At 38.8% G+C, this 16,298-nt stretch overlaps 1 protein-coding gene across 2 annotated transcripts; it reads left to right on the top strand.

The window, feature by feature from the left end:
* Positions 1 to 278: 278 nt before the first annotated feature.
* LOC131314717 (oxysterol-binding protein-related protein 3C-like) lies at positions 279 to 9,102 on the top strand. 2 transcript variants are annotated; one of them, XM_058343553.1, is made up of 10 exons: positions 279 to 741; positions 1,549 to 1,642; positions 2,225 to 2,341; positions 2,432 to 2,504; positions 2,605 to 2,723; positions 2,951 to 3,072; positions 3,540 to 3,716; positions 4,796 to 4,940; positions 7,418 to 7,596; positions 8,676 to 9,102. In XM_058343553.1, exons 1-10 carry the CDS (start codon positions 644 to 646, stop codon positions 8,923 to 8,925), a joined length of 1,374 nt encoding a protein of 457 aa, XP_058199536.1. In that variant the 5' UTR covers positions 279 to 643; the 3' UTR covers positions 8,926 to 9,102. The 2 variants fall into 2 exon arrangements, with proteins under 2 accessions (XP_058199536.1, XP_058199537.1); XM_058343554.1 differs by lacking the exon at positions 7,418 to 7,596 and having other exon boundaries at positions 397 to 412; positions 521 to 741.
* The last annotated feature ends 7,196 nt before the right edge of the window (positions 9,103 to 16,298 follow it).

Raw genomic sequence — 16,298 nt, 5'->3', positions numbered from 1 at the left:
GGGAATAAATTGCCCAAACAACCACTCAACAGCAATTCCCCCTTTTCAAATCTAGTCATAGATGACCAAGTTTCTCTCTCTCTCTCTCTCTCTCTTTTATATAACACTTTTCAAATCTAGTCATAGATGACCAAGTTTCTCTCTCTCTCTTTCTCTCTCTCTCTCTCTCTCTCTTTTATATAACAGAAAAAAGATGACGACGAAGTTTGGGAAAGTCAGACGACCACGCGCCTACCCAGGACTTGGATTACAAAGCGCGCAACACAGTGAGCGAAGATGGCGCCGCAGAACCATGTTTGGCAGCAGTCCACATCACGTCAGTTCTCCAAGTGTGGGAATCGTACTTCTCACTCAGAGAGAGAGAGAGAGAGAGGAGAGAGAAAACAGAAAACTCCAGCGATTTCGAATTCTGGTCATCGCTGTGTAAACTTTCCCACAAAGTTATTTCCCCCCCAAATAAATATTCACAAAGTTTGACCCTTTCTCTTCCGTCGTCACTAGAGAATCTCTCTGCTTCCAGGTTTCCAGACTTCATCGGTTTCAGATCGATCGATCGATCAATTTGGGCTTCATAGCGTTCCTTCTGCAACCCTCGAGAAAGATCGTTCCTATACAGGAGGAAAGAACTAGGGGAGCGAGAGAGATGGGTAGTCCGAAGAAGAATCAAGGCAAGGGTCTGTTTGCAGCGATGACTTCTGGAATCTCCATGTTTGGGAATGCCATGCAGAGATCCGTCACAGGGTATATATGCTCTTTCTAAGTCTTGCGGCCTCTGCCTATATATATGTACATGCCTATAGCGATTGTGATCTATTTGTTGTTCTTTCTATTTTTTTTTTCCCATTAGAGCTCGTTATTCGGTGAAATCGAATGAAGTCTTGAAATTGTATTCAAATCTATTAATGCCTAGGCATGACTGAAGAAGTGTACTTGAGCAATTGGTATTGTGATTTTGAAGAAATTTAGTGCCCATCTTCATAAGCTGCCAATTGTCCACGTTAGTTCGAGATTTCAATTGATTTGATCTGATCTGAACTTCTTAGATTGGGGACGCCTTAATTCGCAACTTTGAAAAAGAAGTGCGTCGGGTAGTCGGTATGACAGTGATAAGTATAATTAGGCGATGTTCGAGTAAGGGGACCTAGGGAAGTAGCTTTACCCAATCGGTTGGATTCATAGGCAGGTTAACACCAATGCAAGATATAAGATAAAGTATATGCATTCATAGAAAGGTTACCCAATCGGTTGCATTCACTGCTTCTAGTTCCTGGTTAGTATAATGCAATCGATTCTTTGTGTTCCCTATGCTCGTTGTTCGAGACTTGATCCATATCATTCAGTTTTTCTTTTCATTCCTCTTCACCTGATTATTGACTTGTACAGACTGGTATTTGTGGCTTGAGTATAACACACACTTGAAGTCTATCAATATGTTTTGAAAATCTATACGGGACATCTTTTTTTCATACTGTAGCTTATTAAGAAGTTAATGTTGCGTATCAAGAGTCTTGCCTGTTAATGAATGCCTTTTTTACTATCTGCCTCCAGATTGCTGGGTTATGAGGGGGTGGAAGTAATTAATCCAGAGGGGGGCAAAGATGATGCAGAAGAGGAAGCTGTGAGAGGAAGATGGAAGCAGGAGGTGAGTTGTTTATCTATTTTTTTTTTTAATTTATTTTTGTTACTCTTGCTCTTGTCTCTGTATTTTTCTATTTGTTCAATTTAGAGAATAGTTTTAAGTGTAATGTATGTCAGAATGTTTTCCTTCTCGCTAGCTGACATAGAATTCGACAAATAATTGGACAAACTGATTCTGAGTTTTATATTTAGTTCGTTGTATATCCCGTGTAGATAAGTACGTTGTGGAAAATAAATGTAATAGATTATAGTCGTGTCTTTTCTGTCAATGACCTACTTCGCCTGGGCTTGCGAAATTTTTTATTGGTCTGGCTGCAGGGGCAAATGGCTCCTTGTGCTCGAGAAAAAACACTTAGTCTGTCGCTGTCTCTATCTTATCTGTGCGGATTTGGTGGATATATCTTAGTTTGTCATGCTACTAAAAAATTATCATCTACAGACTAAATTGAAATTGATGTTTGTTTATTTGGTGGATATTTCTTCTGCTGCACCAATTCCCTTGTCTATTTTCCTGTAGTGTTCCCCATGAGAAGTGAATCATAACTTTTACTCACGCTTAAGCCATTGATTCATTTCTTTCTTAAAGGATCGGGACAGTTATTGGAAGATGATGCAGAAATATATCGGATCTGATGTGACATCGATGGTGACGCTTCCGGTCATTATATTTGAGCCAATGACAATGCTTCAAAAGATGGCAGAGGTTTGTGTCATGTTATTGTATAGTTTATTACCTATCTTATTCACTTTCTATTGCTTCTGCTGTAATGTTAATTGTGCTTTGGTGCGACAGTTAATGGAATACTCCTACCTTTTAGATCAGGCAGATGAATGTGAGGACCCCTACATGCGGTTGGTGTATGCTTGTGAGTATAATATTGCTTTGGGTATCCAATAAGAGGGGGTGAATGTCTGTAGATTGACTATCTTACGTCACGTTTTGATGGGAGTTTCTGGTATATGCAGCATCATGGGCTATATCTGTCTATTATGCCTACCAACGCACCTGGAAGCCTTTTAACCCCATCCTGGGTGAAACTTATGAAATGGTCAATCATGGTGGCATCACATTTATTTCTGAGCAGGTGAGGATGTCCAACCTTTTGCTCTTTCATTTTCCATATGTACCTGTGTACTCTTTTTGCTTCTTGAACTCTGAAGTCCATCAAGGTTTGCTTTGTTCTCTCAAGCAAGGAAGCACCGGCCATAGATCTTGCGAAAATAATTTGCACATGTGTTCTTTAGAAGCGCTTGTAGCTTGTGCATTATTCTTGTTTCCTAAGTCCATTGTTTCACAATTATATTGTTACAGGTTTGTCATCATCCTCCAATGAGTGCTGGACATGCTGAAAATGAGCATTTTACATATGATGTGACGTCAAAGCTAAAAACGAAATTCTTAGGAAACTCTCTTGATGTTTACCCTCTCGGGAGGTTAGTTTTTTTGTGTATCCATCCTCATGTGTATAGTCCTGTGAAATTTTGGTGCAGTTCAACATTCTTAGCAGTTGATGTTGACCCTCCGGAACTAGAACATTTATCTGTTTCTATACTTTGTTCTCTCAAAAGCTCTATTTGTACGAGAGGGCAATCTTAATTGGGTTATTAATGTTGGAGGGAAGTCCTATACAGGTTTCCTGTAGATGCCAAAAGAAAGAAAGAGAAGGTTGTATTTTTGGAGGTGTACCCTATACCCAGATTAGGAGAACCATTATGGGTCACTATTCTAATCTGTCAAACCTGATGTAATACCATTCTGTTGATCTTCCAGGGACTTGTTGCTGCAATGGATGTTATACTTCTCGTTTTAGTATCTTGTCATTTTTATGATTGAAGTACCTTGTTCATCAATGTACGGATAGATCATACATGTAGATTTATGTATGGTTTTCTTTTTGCAGAACACATGTAACTTTAAAACGAGATGGGGTAGTCCTCGATTTGGTTCCCCCTCCCACGAAGGTCAACAATTTGATATTCGGACGAACTTGGGTGGACTCACCCGGGGAAATGGTGTTGTCAAATTTGACTACGGGAGATAAAGTTGTCCTTTACTTTCAACCTTGCGGTTGGTTTGGGTATGTTAAATGTTTCTCTTTCTAATCATCTTTCTCTGAACTATCTCATTGGCTGTCAATTTGATATTTTGCCTGTGCCACCATGATTGTTTCTTACCTGTTGATGCCTGGGGATTTTGGAATAGGTACTATTGTATGTATACTTAAGTGTTTAACACTTTAACTCTGATACCTGAACCTCGAAAAAGGGATCTTTAATGCAACTTGTGATGGTTAAGTGCTGTCATCATTTCCTCTTGAACTGTGAAGTATGTGACACGGACTCTTCTGTTTTTCTGAGTTACCCATGTCAACAAGTCATGGCGCGGGGTAAGGGTATGAGATCCAATCCTTTTGTTTTGAAACAAACACTTCCAGTTGCTTTTTTTTTTCTTCCTTACTATGTTTTTGCGTTGCCAGTATGGTACTATTGTAGCTAAACCCTTCTCTGTTGGATATGATCTTATCTTTTAACTGCATATGTTTTGTTTTCATGTACATAATTTTGTAGCCTTTTCCACTTAGGAATACCTCTATCGATACCTCTGTCTGGATCCTTTTTCTTCGAGGCTTGGTATCCTAAAATGGGATTTGACGAGTCCAACCCCAAAAATGTACCCGCATCCAATTCCATGTAACATAGACTCTGAATTGTCATTGTTTCTTAAATTCTATGTTTATATTATGTTTCCCTTTGGATTTTGGATAGAGTACTAGCAACTGAAGTATCTGTGCAAATTTTTTACTTCGATGCATGAAAACAAAAGAACATTACGGACATTTGTCGCTTAATTGTTCTGTTTGTCATTATTTTGTTCTTGAGATTCTGTTGAGTTCATAGTGGGGGAGCTCCATGTGGATAACTCCCCATGTCTCTGTCCCAACAACTTTTTCCATTGTGTTTGAATTTTGGCTAATTTTAAGCCTTTTAGATCTTTCCACTGGTTATTGGGTGAGTCTGTCTCGCCCATGCACAGACACATGCATATAATCGCGTGCCTGTAGATTTAGATGTGCCACGAGTGTAGCATGCATGCACCACATCTGAAGTTTGTCTGCAACCTGCTACTGCTTCCTAATTGGGTGTGCTTCCGTTGTAGGGCTGGTCGATATGAAGTGGACGGCTACGTATATAATGCGGCTGAGGAACCTAAAGTATTGATAACGGGAAAATGGGATGAGTCAATGAGTTATCAACCATGTGACATGGAGGGGGAACCTCTTCCCGGAACTGAACTGAAAGAGGTTTTTTTCATTAACCTTTTTATCCTGTCAATTTGTCTTTTGATTGAGTACCACTTACACTAAGTAAAAAAATAAAGGAATTATAATCAAGTCACCCTGTCATCAAGATCAGAAATAAAGAAAGGAGCACCTCTTGTGCCAAGTCTCTTTGTCACGAGAAGGGGAATGCTGGACTAGCATGTCATAATCACATGGCTTACTTATAATTTTTTTTTATCAACATGGCTTACTTTGATGGTCTTGACTCTTGATATCTTGCATTCCAATCTGCATGCTGAATAAGGCCACTCAGTTCTTGCTTATGAAGTTGTAAAGTAACACTTCGCATCATTCATTTTGGATGATCCTTTAATAAACTTAGATTTTGTTTGCTAATACGAACAGTTCTTTTAAGTCTGGTTATTTGAATGTTGTGCTATCTCCTGGTCTCGGTATCTTGCATTTCAATCCTTGTGCTGAATTCTCACTCATGAAGTTGTAAAGTAACACGTCGTGCCATTGATCTTGTACAATCCTTCACAGATTCGGTTTGCTAACATGACCAGAACTTTTAAGGTTGGTTATACTGAGTGCTGTGCTATCTCCTTAAAATAATAGCAGAGCTGTTAAGCATGGAGTGGGTTGACTAAATCATGGATTAAGACGGACCTATCTGAGTCCAAGCCACGTGATCAAGTTTTGTAATTCACTAATTCATGTACGCTACTCCAGAGTCAACATGTGCTATCGATTCAGCAGCGGTCTTCTCTCCTGAGTTGAATAAAGAAAGAAAATTAAATAAACAATTGACTCGCTATTGTCCTTTGTTAAAAACAATTACAGTCGCAGAATTGTAGAATTTTTAGCAATCAACATCTCTAGTTAGATGATTATTGGCTTCCATGAAGTTCTTGTGAACATATTGGATGAATTTATTAGAGTTGGAGGTTTGAGAGCTATAGATGATGTAAATGGGTTTTCTGATGGAGAAACAACATTTTGACCTGTCTGGTGCTGCCCAGAGTTTCTTCACTGTGGGAGCATTTCGTGTGGATTTGTCTACGAGTCTACAACTACAAGACCTGGGTACACTTGATAAAAGAGACAGGGATAGCTCGACGAGCTTTTCTCAATGTGCGAAATCAGTAACTGCCAATTATAAGTGTTTAGTTAGCAAATGCAGAAAACAAAACTACATCAAGAATGGAGGGGGGAAACTAGAAAAAGATGCCACATAGATATCAGGAGAAGTTTTTATATTATTGTCATGAGATGATAGGCATGACTCTTGAGGAAGTTCGATTATAAAATTGGAGATGGTGTTCCAAAAGTGATTGGAAGTAGAGGCGCTTGTGAAGTTTTCAAGAGAGGAGAAGGAAACTTAGAGCATCTCCAGCAATACCTGGCTATTTTGCTTAGGCAAAAGGCCAATTTCTACAATAGCTAGCCACTTAATATAGGAAAGCCCCAACAGCCTAGGCAATTAGGAAAATTAGGGTTTACCCAATTCTCAAATCCCCAATTCTCCGACCAACTTTTCCAATGCTCACTCCTACGACGCCGTCGACAATAACTTCGAAAGCCCCAACAATGGAGGAGGATACATAAAGCCACATAATTCAGAATTGATCTCTATTCAGAAAACCCCAAGTTTAAGAAGAACGGGTAAAGGATACATGGGTTTTTGTTGATTACCAGGAAAATTGGAACACGATCAGAACTGAGATCAATTTCAATGCCGTCGATGATTTCAATGGTCTGTTCACGCCAGAACTGAGATCGGAACGACGAGAGGGAAACCCGAACTGAGATTGGAGATATATTCACATCTGCATCTCCTTTCACCCCCTTTTGGCAACACACAGTAACTCGACATACCAGGCGAGGTCATGTAGAAGAGCAGGAATCAGTGAGGAAGATGACGATGCTGCTGGGTGTGGATTTGAGAGAGTTGGCTCGCCTAAATGTCTAAATGGAAGATATGCCGAGACAGTTGTGAGTTCATTTCCTGTGGAGTTTATCTTGGTGGGATGGAAGAAGATATTGAATTGTATTCGCTTCGTAGGCTCTTGAAGTTTTCTTCTGGATGTATCTGAATTTACTGATTAAATGTTGAGGAAAATAGTTTGTAGTTTTACCTTGAAAAGCTCATGAATGATGAATATATACATGTATATATACATGATCGTATTTCCTATACGGCAGGATGTACCTGTTAGTGATTCGATAGATAATTGTATTTCCTATACATGTATATATGCACCTATATAGCCTTCCACTCCATGTAATGAACATGAGTTCACCTGTGCTTGTCGCCTTGGTTTCACATAATGGTCATTTCTTGTTCTGGGCCAATTTATTAAATATAAAACTGAACACCCAGGTCAAATATCAAGATTACATTTTAAATATTCATGTACAATACTTTTCTGCGTTTTAAAAACTATGTGCAATGTGTGAACACTTGGAAAAAGTACCCCTAACATGATCTTTTGCAGGCTTGGCGAATTGCTGCTGTTCCAGAGAATGACAAGTTTCAGTACACATATTTTGCACATAAAATAAACAGCTTTGAAACTGCTCCTAAAAAGTTGTTGGCATCAGATTCTCGACTACGTCCTGATAGATATGCACTTGAGAAGGGTGATCTATCCAAATCTGGTGCCGAGAAAAGCAGGTCTGTTTGTCTCTATTTTGTGTGTGCGCGCACGCCCACGCACGCGTGCCTGTGGGCAGTTGCATGCAGTCACGAGCTCATCTTATGCGTACCACCCTCCTATATAGTATGAATTGTTTAAATAACTAATCAATGCCCTATATTCAATTCAATGGAATGAGGAAGTGTGATGTGATGCTAATTTATCATATGACTTGTTATATGAACTCCTTGATTGGACAAGAAACCTCTTGGCTATAAAATGGTTAGCTGACCCTGTGGTGTCGGTATCTTGTTAAGGCAAGTTGATGGCTGCCTAAATGCTTTCTACTCATGGGTCTAAGTGGTGAACTCGAAGACTGTAGAAATGAAATTGCTCCACTATCGATTATGCGCGACTTGTTAACCTAAATGGTAGGATCATTGCGTTTGCTTCTTAACCTACATGGTTGGTTCATGGCACTTGCTGTTGTCTGTCTCTTCACCACCACTTCAATTTAGAGTTTGTTTCCTTATAGGTCAACCTCTTTGGTCACCTGGGGCTATTTTGTGTAATCAAATGACATTGGATTAACCACATTTTCTTGGTGCAAATTTGGTGGTCAGCCGGAGGCCTTGCTGGGTAGCCAAGAAATGTCTCTGAAAGAAATTTCGGTATTGTCAAACCTAAAAAGTGTTACTAGTTTTTTGTGTGTCTTGTTTGTGTAGTTAATCAGGCAAAAATGACTAGGTTTGACTTGATTGTTTATGTTGTGATCTCTTTAGTTTCTGATGCTCTTCTTGGTTATGGCAATGGAGTTTCTAGGCGATGTGATTTGTATTTGGATTAAGCTTTTCTATTTGTATTGAGAAACATAGTAATCATGAAGTTGAAATCGGAGGTTAGAGAGAGGTGCATTGGTGTGAGGATTGACTCTTTTATAGGATGTTACTGGCTCACTAAATCTTAGGGTACTTGAGCAAACCCCTTTCACCTTCTTAGAACGAGGAAGTGGAAGAAAAAACCATTAATTAATTGCTCAATTCTCTCTCCCTATCTCTGCCCATCCAATTTCAGCCATTTAATAAGTTAGATTTTTGTTTCATAATTGTTTTGGTAGGCTGGAGGAGACACAGAGAGCTGAAAAGAAGCAGCGAGAAGCAAAAGGCCACCAGTTTAGACCAAGGTGGTTTGATCTAACTGATGAAATCAGGCCCACCCCTTGGGGAGACTTGGAAGTGTATCAATACAATGGTAAATACACCGAACATCGGGCTGCTGTGGATGTGGATAGCTCCGGAAGCACTGTTGTTGATGATGTCACATCAACGGAGTTCAATCCGTGGCAATATGGTAATGTTTCTTCATGACAATGTGAGCCTACTTGTATCAGTTGTTTTTGGGTTGTGATGATTATTTGGCAGAACTTTGTCGGTGTGATGATTGTTGTTCATTTGTAACTTTGTATGTGTCCATTGTGTTGTATCCATTTCGTATCTGGTAATATCTTAGCAAAGCCTATTCTTGAGAGGATTTCTTCTTCATTACTTCTCTTGTTCTGCTTTTTCTGGTGAATTTCCTTGTGCAAATCATGAATGGGTTTGCAAGCCTAGAGGGTATTTGGGAAATTCAAGAAGTAGAATATGTTTTACCTGGTTCCTATTTTAGATCTTTTGTGAAATGAAGTGGTGGTTATGAGGCAGTCCAATTGAAGCTTTGAAGCAAGGTTTTTTGCTAGCTTATTTCAGACCAACACATGGTTTGGAAAAAAAGAACAGAAAGTCTTTTACTATACTGTTTCGAAAGTACTGCCTTGCCCTCCTTGCCCTCCTATGGGGCAACGAGACCTTTCGATTTCACCGTCTGGTATGTACACTTGATTAGGATTGATAGTAAAAGAGTCCAACGAGCTAAGTTATTCAAGCTTAGTTGAAAATATAACGAGCTCCAAATATATGTTTAGTATGACTTGTCTGTAAAGCGGGTTGATCTCAAGCGAACTTTTGCTTGACCCGATCACAAGACGTTATCATGTATTCTTAAATTTCTTGGACATCAAAAACTCAATGAGCTGGGTTGTAGTTATTCAAGCTTGGTTCGGAAGCTTAGCGAGTTTCAAAAATGTCGGCACTTGTTGAGTTTATGCAGAAAACCAATCTTGTTGAGTTTTTTTTTTTCCCAGAATTAACAAGAATTCAAACTCGAGTAGCTTGCTCATTTATTGATTCTACACTCGGCACGATAATAATGTCAGCACTTAGCGAGTTTAATGTTTGTTTGGGTATTTGGTTCCAAAGTCCTGAGTTGATAGGCGTCACAGAAAGAAATCCCGTAACAGAGAGTCCCCTTATTGTCGGCCTCGATCTCTTCCACCCATTACTTTGACCTTAATCTTTTGAATACCATAAACGGGTAATAAAGTGAAGGGAGAATGTTCCTTTCACGTCAAGAAACCTAATTGTGAGAATTGCGTAAACTTGAAACTTCTTCAATGTTTTCTCAGCTCTCACAAGACAATTTAATGTAGATACCAAAATGCAAAAGTCTGTGTATTATTCTACTACTATTTGGTTTCAAAGTTCTGATTGTTGTATATTCCCTCCGTCCTCATTTAATAATTCCGTGTTTACCAAGATCTTCTCGCATACTATGGCCTTGCAAAAAATCAAGTCGATCGAACATCGATAACCTAGTGAACTAATCACTCTTTTTTTACTTAATTTTTGGCTTACTATTTTTGAAATTGATAACAACACTGTAAACAGATGATTTGTTCACTAGCTAGGTTATTGATGGTCGATCAACTTGATTTTTTCCAAGGGCAAACTACGTGACGAGATATTTCAAGTGAACATTTCGGATCATTTTTTTGGACTCGGAGAGACAGTGTTTTGCCCTGGCACAACACTCTGTCCCTTGGGGGACAGCAGCCCCCCAACTCCCTTGACGGGATGCCTTAGGTGTTCCCTTATTTCTGGGGCCATTGACGAGTTGTTAACATTAATAAAAGTGAAAACAATCAGCAGCTCATCCTCCTGCTTCTTTGGGGAAAAGACTTTCTGCCTTAACCATAGTTAACAATACTCATCATAAGGCTATGCAGTCTTTATCCTTGTCTAGCTCTTCTTCTCAAGGGGCCCGACCTATCTTCCCAAGGCAAAAGTAACCACGATATATAGTCATAGTCATGTGGGCTTTAAGCTTTCAAGTCATTAAATAAGGATGGCTGGCTCCTCTGACAATGAGTTACCTTTACTGCCCCTCTGCTCAAGGAAAATTACTCAGTGCTATGGGCATGTCCTTATAGGGTTGGTTCGTAGCGGAAACTCGGGATTTGGTTGGACAAGATTTATGTTCGAGCCTCCATAGCCCTTCATTAGGGGCTAAATATACTCCTAACATCACTTATATGTGGTGAGATTTTAGCTTCGACTCTAATATATAGGTGCTGAGCGCCCCTTACAAATACTAGTGTGGTGTGACGTGATAGTACTCTCTAGCGGAGGTGACAGATACTATACATGCATTTCCATTTTGTTTGAGGAAAAAAAGTGAGTGGTTGGGAGATAGAGGGTAGAGGCATGCACTGGAGCACTGGATAATTTGCCGAGGTTCAATATTTGGTGTAGGTAGGAGTATTTATGTAGGTGATTACTGTGGACCACGGATTAAAGTAGTATCATTTGAATATTGTAGAAGAATATCCACTTTCAGGGTTACTTCAATTTGTCTTTAGTTTGCACAAGCATCTTGCCCTCACCAAAGATAGTAGGCTAGCTTCTTCTTTTTTGTTATTATTATTATTATTATAGCGCTGGGGCAATATCGCCACACTAAGTTAAAATTAATTGTCAATAGCTTTTGATAAAAAGTATCACATGCATAATTTAGCTTTCGCAATATGATTATAATCATGTGATCAGAATTATAAATTTAGTCGCAATATTGTTAATGTTGATATGCATTACATCATACTTATAATCTTTCTTTTGTCCAATATACTATGAGTAGGTTGGCACAAACTGTTCCACAAATATAATCGATTGCCGCCATCATCTCGGCTATCAATTTTTTGTCATGAAACAGTGGCCTTCGAATATTTATCTTCAAGGGCGGGACCGGCAAACTCCTGCTAATTAAATATCGTGGGTTCCACTTTTGAAGTTTTAAGTCTAGTAGTATTGAGGATATCCCATGTAATAATAAGGACAAAGCTCTGCTTATTAAATGTCCCGGGTGCCACTTCTAGTTAAGTTAAGTTAAGTAACAAGGACAAAAGAAAAAAGATTTAAAAAAGATCGATAGCAAAAAAGTCTTTTGACGAGTTGCATAACAAACTTGCAACTCCCTTTTTATAATACTCCATCCGTCCCAATTTGTTTGTCCAATTTTCGAAATTCGTATCTTTTAAAAATATACTTATATCTTACATTTTATAATATTTTTTTATGATTTTGAAGATTTTGTATAATAAAACTAATTGAGATCTATCAAACAAGATTCATATTGTATATTAAAAACATTACGAATTGAAAATTATAGACAATTATTTGAGAGGTCAAACGCTCTCAAAAAGTCAAAAAGAGAACAAACGAACCGGGATGGATGGAGTAGTAAAATAGGTATAGATGAGACAATACAAGTGCACTTGATAAAGATTTGTAGAGTATTTAGCTCCTCTTCGGTCCTCGTTTTGAACTAAACGGGACAATACAAATCTTGATTGCTCATCTCTTTACAAATTGGTCAGATAATTCATTACCGAGTTGGGAGGCCGATATTTGGACTTTCCGGTTTAGTCCTAAATGGGGACCAAAGTAGAACCATTTCCATGAATATTCTCCAACGTTACATAATAGTAATTGGAGTAAAACTTAAGTATTGAATGGCGCTGTCCTATTTTAACATTGCTATATTTAGTTACTACCACTGGAACTACTGTTTGGCCACGTCTTTATCAAAGTTTAAGTTAAATTAAGGAATCAGAAATATTTAGTTTTACCAAATGGGCTATTGTAGCATACCTCTGGACTGTGGGGTCATCTTTGTCACGTGCATTAACCATGTGATCTTCTGCCTATAGTTAGCTCAAACTATTCTAAAGCATGATTTGTTAAGAAGTAAGGTGAGCCTTGCTAGCTCATGGACTGTGGGGTCCTCATCTGCTAGTAGTTTGTGTGTACATGTATGTATATTTTTTGGTTTCATTAATCGGAGGTGTTCGGGTCAACTTATGCACTTCGGCTAAATTTCATTCTCAGTTCGGTCAGAGGCAAGCCATCCATGCTGTGACCTAGGAAATTAACAAAAAATTACTTTCTTACGGCCTGACCAAAAAAATCAAATCCTAATCAATTGTGCGGGGAGCAAACCCACCAATCAACCGGACTAACCCTTTGTGGGCTAATTTATGTATATAATATCATATGATATGCATGTAGTTTGCAAGGCTGTGTACCATGTTGAGTTCACGACTAGGATGTCTCCATGCAATTGGTTGTATAAAAAATCAAAATGCTATATGTAATAATGCTATAGGTACCGACACCTAGCATAGGGAAATCGTACCGATGGCCGCGCCGGGCTGTATATACACGAAAAATAAGGTGTGTTTAGATCAAATACCCTAGACACATCGGATGCCGTTAATTCCCTCGCTAGCCCCTCGTTTTTTTTTTATTGAATTTTTGGATGACTCGAATCGGCTTTCCGGTGGCCAGAAACGCCCGGCGCGGCTGTCAGTACGATTTTCCTAGGGACATCGGTACTCATATCATTTTCGGTGTAATAATAAAATAAAGAACAGGGAAAGGAGAAAGACATTTAATTGGTTGAACTAAACTCAACCAGATAAATGTTGTTATCGATGACTTTATAGTGTCGGTTAATGATTTGGTAAACAGAGGTAACCTTACTCTAATTGGCTCTGCCTAATTTGGAATTGATTTTAGCTTCGAAATTACTAGCAGTATGGTTTACCGATGGCTGGGTCCACTGGCCTGTTGAGTGTTGACTGTGGATTTGCATGTGATCCTCTCCATTACTATACTAGTAGAAGTTATTGGGTGCCATGTGGTATCCTCGGAGAATATCTCAGCACGGTCCGGATTTTGGAGAGAAAAAAAGCGGAGAGAGAGTGGTTGATGAGAGGAGAGAGAGAATATATCTAGGCACGACGGGTACTGCCACGTAGTATCCGCTCGGCACCCAAAAATTTCTCCTATGCTAGGGTCTTGTAATCACCATGAATAATACTAGCCGCAAACTATTCCAGTTTTTGGTTAAAAAGTGAACGAAAGAAATGCACGAGCCAAAATATTCAAATATTCAATTCGGTATATACAAGTATACAGTACTACTATTTACTAAAAATTCGAACGTTTGTGTACACTTTCAAATCCTTGAAAATGATGTTTGATCATAAGTCATGGATTCGGAAACCGAGTGAAATGAGTTGATCATAATTATTTAACCTTTATGTAAAATGTTAATGAGTTTCAAATATTTAAAACTAAAGTTATTTCGGAAGGAAGCTGATTTCAAATTAGTTTTGATCGAGTAGGTCATGATTATCTTGAATCTTTTACACATTAAAAGTTGAAGTTCAGACTTGTCCAAACTTTATTTGAAAGCCGAACGACAACCTTAAGAAAACGTTTAAACTTATTTTGGTTAGATAACCAAATCTCGAATCAACTTTTAACTAATTAAACATGAACTCCAACTCGAGTAATGACTTTATTCATTTACGACCTCTAATTAACTCATCATCTCTAATAAGGCAATAAACGAAACGAGTCATCCCATCTCCCCTTGTTTTTTTATTTCCTTTGAACAACAAATGATTTCATGCTTACATAGAACAAAAAATTATTCGGAGGCTACAAGCGCCCAAATCCCGGAGCCCTCCCATTGGATAACAAAATCACAACATCCGAATCATCCATGTGAGTTGGGTAGGCACTCACCATATCTCCCCTTGTTTTCGTTCCACTGAAGTAAAGGTCCAAGACTTGCACCTCTCTCTCATCTAAAATGTTATCCACATATCTCTCTCCAACCACCTTTTCTTCTCCAAGTGTCATCCTATTATGTTGTTTTGTCCAGGTCATGTCTTTAACGTATCTTTTTAACCATGACTCTAAACAAACGACGGCGACGGCGTAGAAATTGTGTAATGGAGAAAACAAAAACGAGGTTTGTTTATTTTAACCCGCACGTCTCGTGCTAATGTTTCGCATGTTGTTCTTTGGCCAGCCGTTGCTCTCTCTCTCTCCCCCTCCCTCTCTCTCTCTCTCTCTCTCTCTCTCTTTCTCTCTCTTGTTTTGCGACATACTACCGTCACAAGTTCACAACTCTACACAGGCAGGAAGCAGCAAAGCGAGGCGTCGAGTTCGTGCGAAGCTGGGTCCACGTACGCTTTTTTGACAGCTCGGATATTCTTCCCCACCCCAGAAGATTTTTGACATAAACAAAGAAATCGATGGGGATAATACCGAGGGAAAAAACGCCCAATGGAGGGCTGCTCTTTTTCCACCTCGGATTTCTCGCTTTTATCCTACGTGGCAAACGATTTTGAATCTTTTTGCCAGACTGCCACATATTTTTCCATGGAATTTCAATCTCACTAAAGTCGTGACCAGAATTATACTAGTAGTGTGAAAATAAAAAAAGCAAGCAAAAAGAGCTAAAAGGCCGCGGACCATTTGATAATCCGTCATGCTAACGACCGCAATAGTTGACCATGTTTGGTTTAAAAAAAATATTAAAACGCTAATAGGTTAATAGAATGATTGGTTTAGATTGTGGGATCCAATGAATGCGTCTTTAAATACAGACAAATGTTAGTACTTTTGATGCATTTTTACGCAACTCAACACTTTTAAAAAATATACTCCGATATATATAATCACCACCAATTAAATTGATAATAATTACTAGTAACATTTACTACCATTACGGGTTAAGATTCTTTTGCATGTGTTGAGGATCTTTGCCATCTCATTAATTAGTTATTATCTTCCGTCATGAAATAAAATGAGAAAATTAATAAAATGTTACCAGATCTACAGCCACGTGCTTGTAACAGCTACTACTACAAGCTTTGCATTTTTATACTTATATGGCTCTATCTATGAATAGCCTTTGTATATTAAATTGCAGTTAATTTTGTTTAGTAGTCTACGTACCTACGTAGTACTAGTAATCACCTTCAGATTTGTAATTGCAGTCAAGTCCTTATTGTTATCTTTCTTACATGGGTCCCCCAATGCAGGTAGGTATGCTCATATTTCCTAGTCCTGGATATGTACACTACATGATATTAGAAAGTCTACGGCCACGGCACCAAAATGTTGTGGCCGGCCACCGCACGCCGTGTGGGGTCCACTCTGGGATTTGTAGTACGGATAATCCGAGCCGTTCAATAATTAAAAAAAAAAAAAACCGAGTGGACAACGCGGAAAATCAATTTGATCCGATATGTGTAGGTGCTCGGATCAAGTTTGTCATCTTTCTGTACACCAGAAAACCAATCTTTCCATTTTTTCCGATTTTCCAAAGAAGAGAAGCTTGACCCAAAAATCTACACATATCGGATTGAGCTGATTTTTGGTAATGCCCACTCGGTTTTTTTTTTAAAAAAAAATTATTGAACTGTTCGAATCATCCATATGGAGCCCGGAGTAGGCCCCACACAGTGTGCGGTTGCTGTAACGCTGCTTGACCTAGTATAACTTATAAG

This window comes from Rhododendron vialii, chromosome 13a, assembly GCF_030253575.1.
Source record: "Rhododendron vialii isolate Sample 1 chromosome 13a, ASM3025357v1".
Lineage (NCBI taxonomy): Eukaryota > Viridiplantae > Streptophyta > Magnoliopsida > Ericales > Ericaceae > Rhododendron > Rhododendron vialii.
Note: the sequence above shows the minus strand (reverse complement) of the source record. Positions and strands in the feature narration are given on the sequence as shown.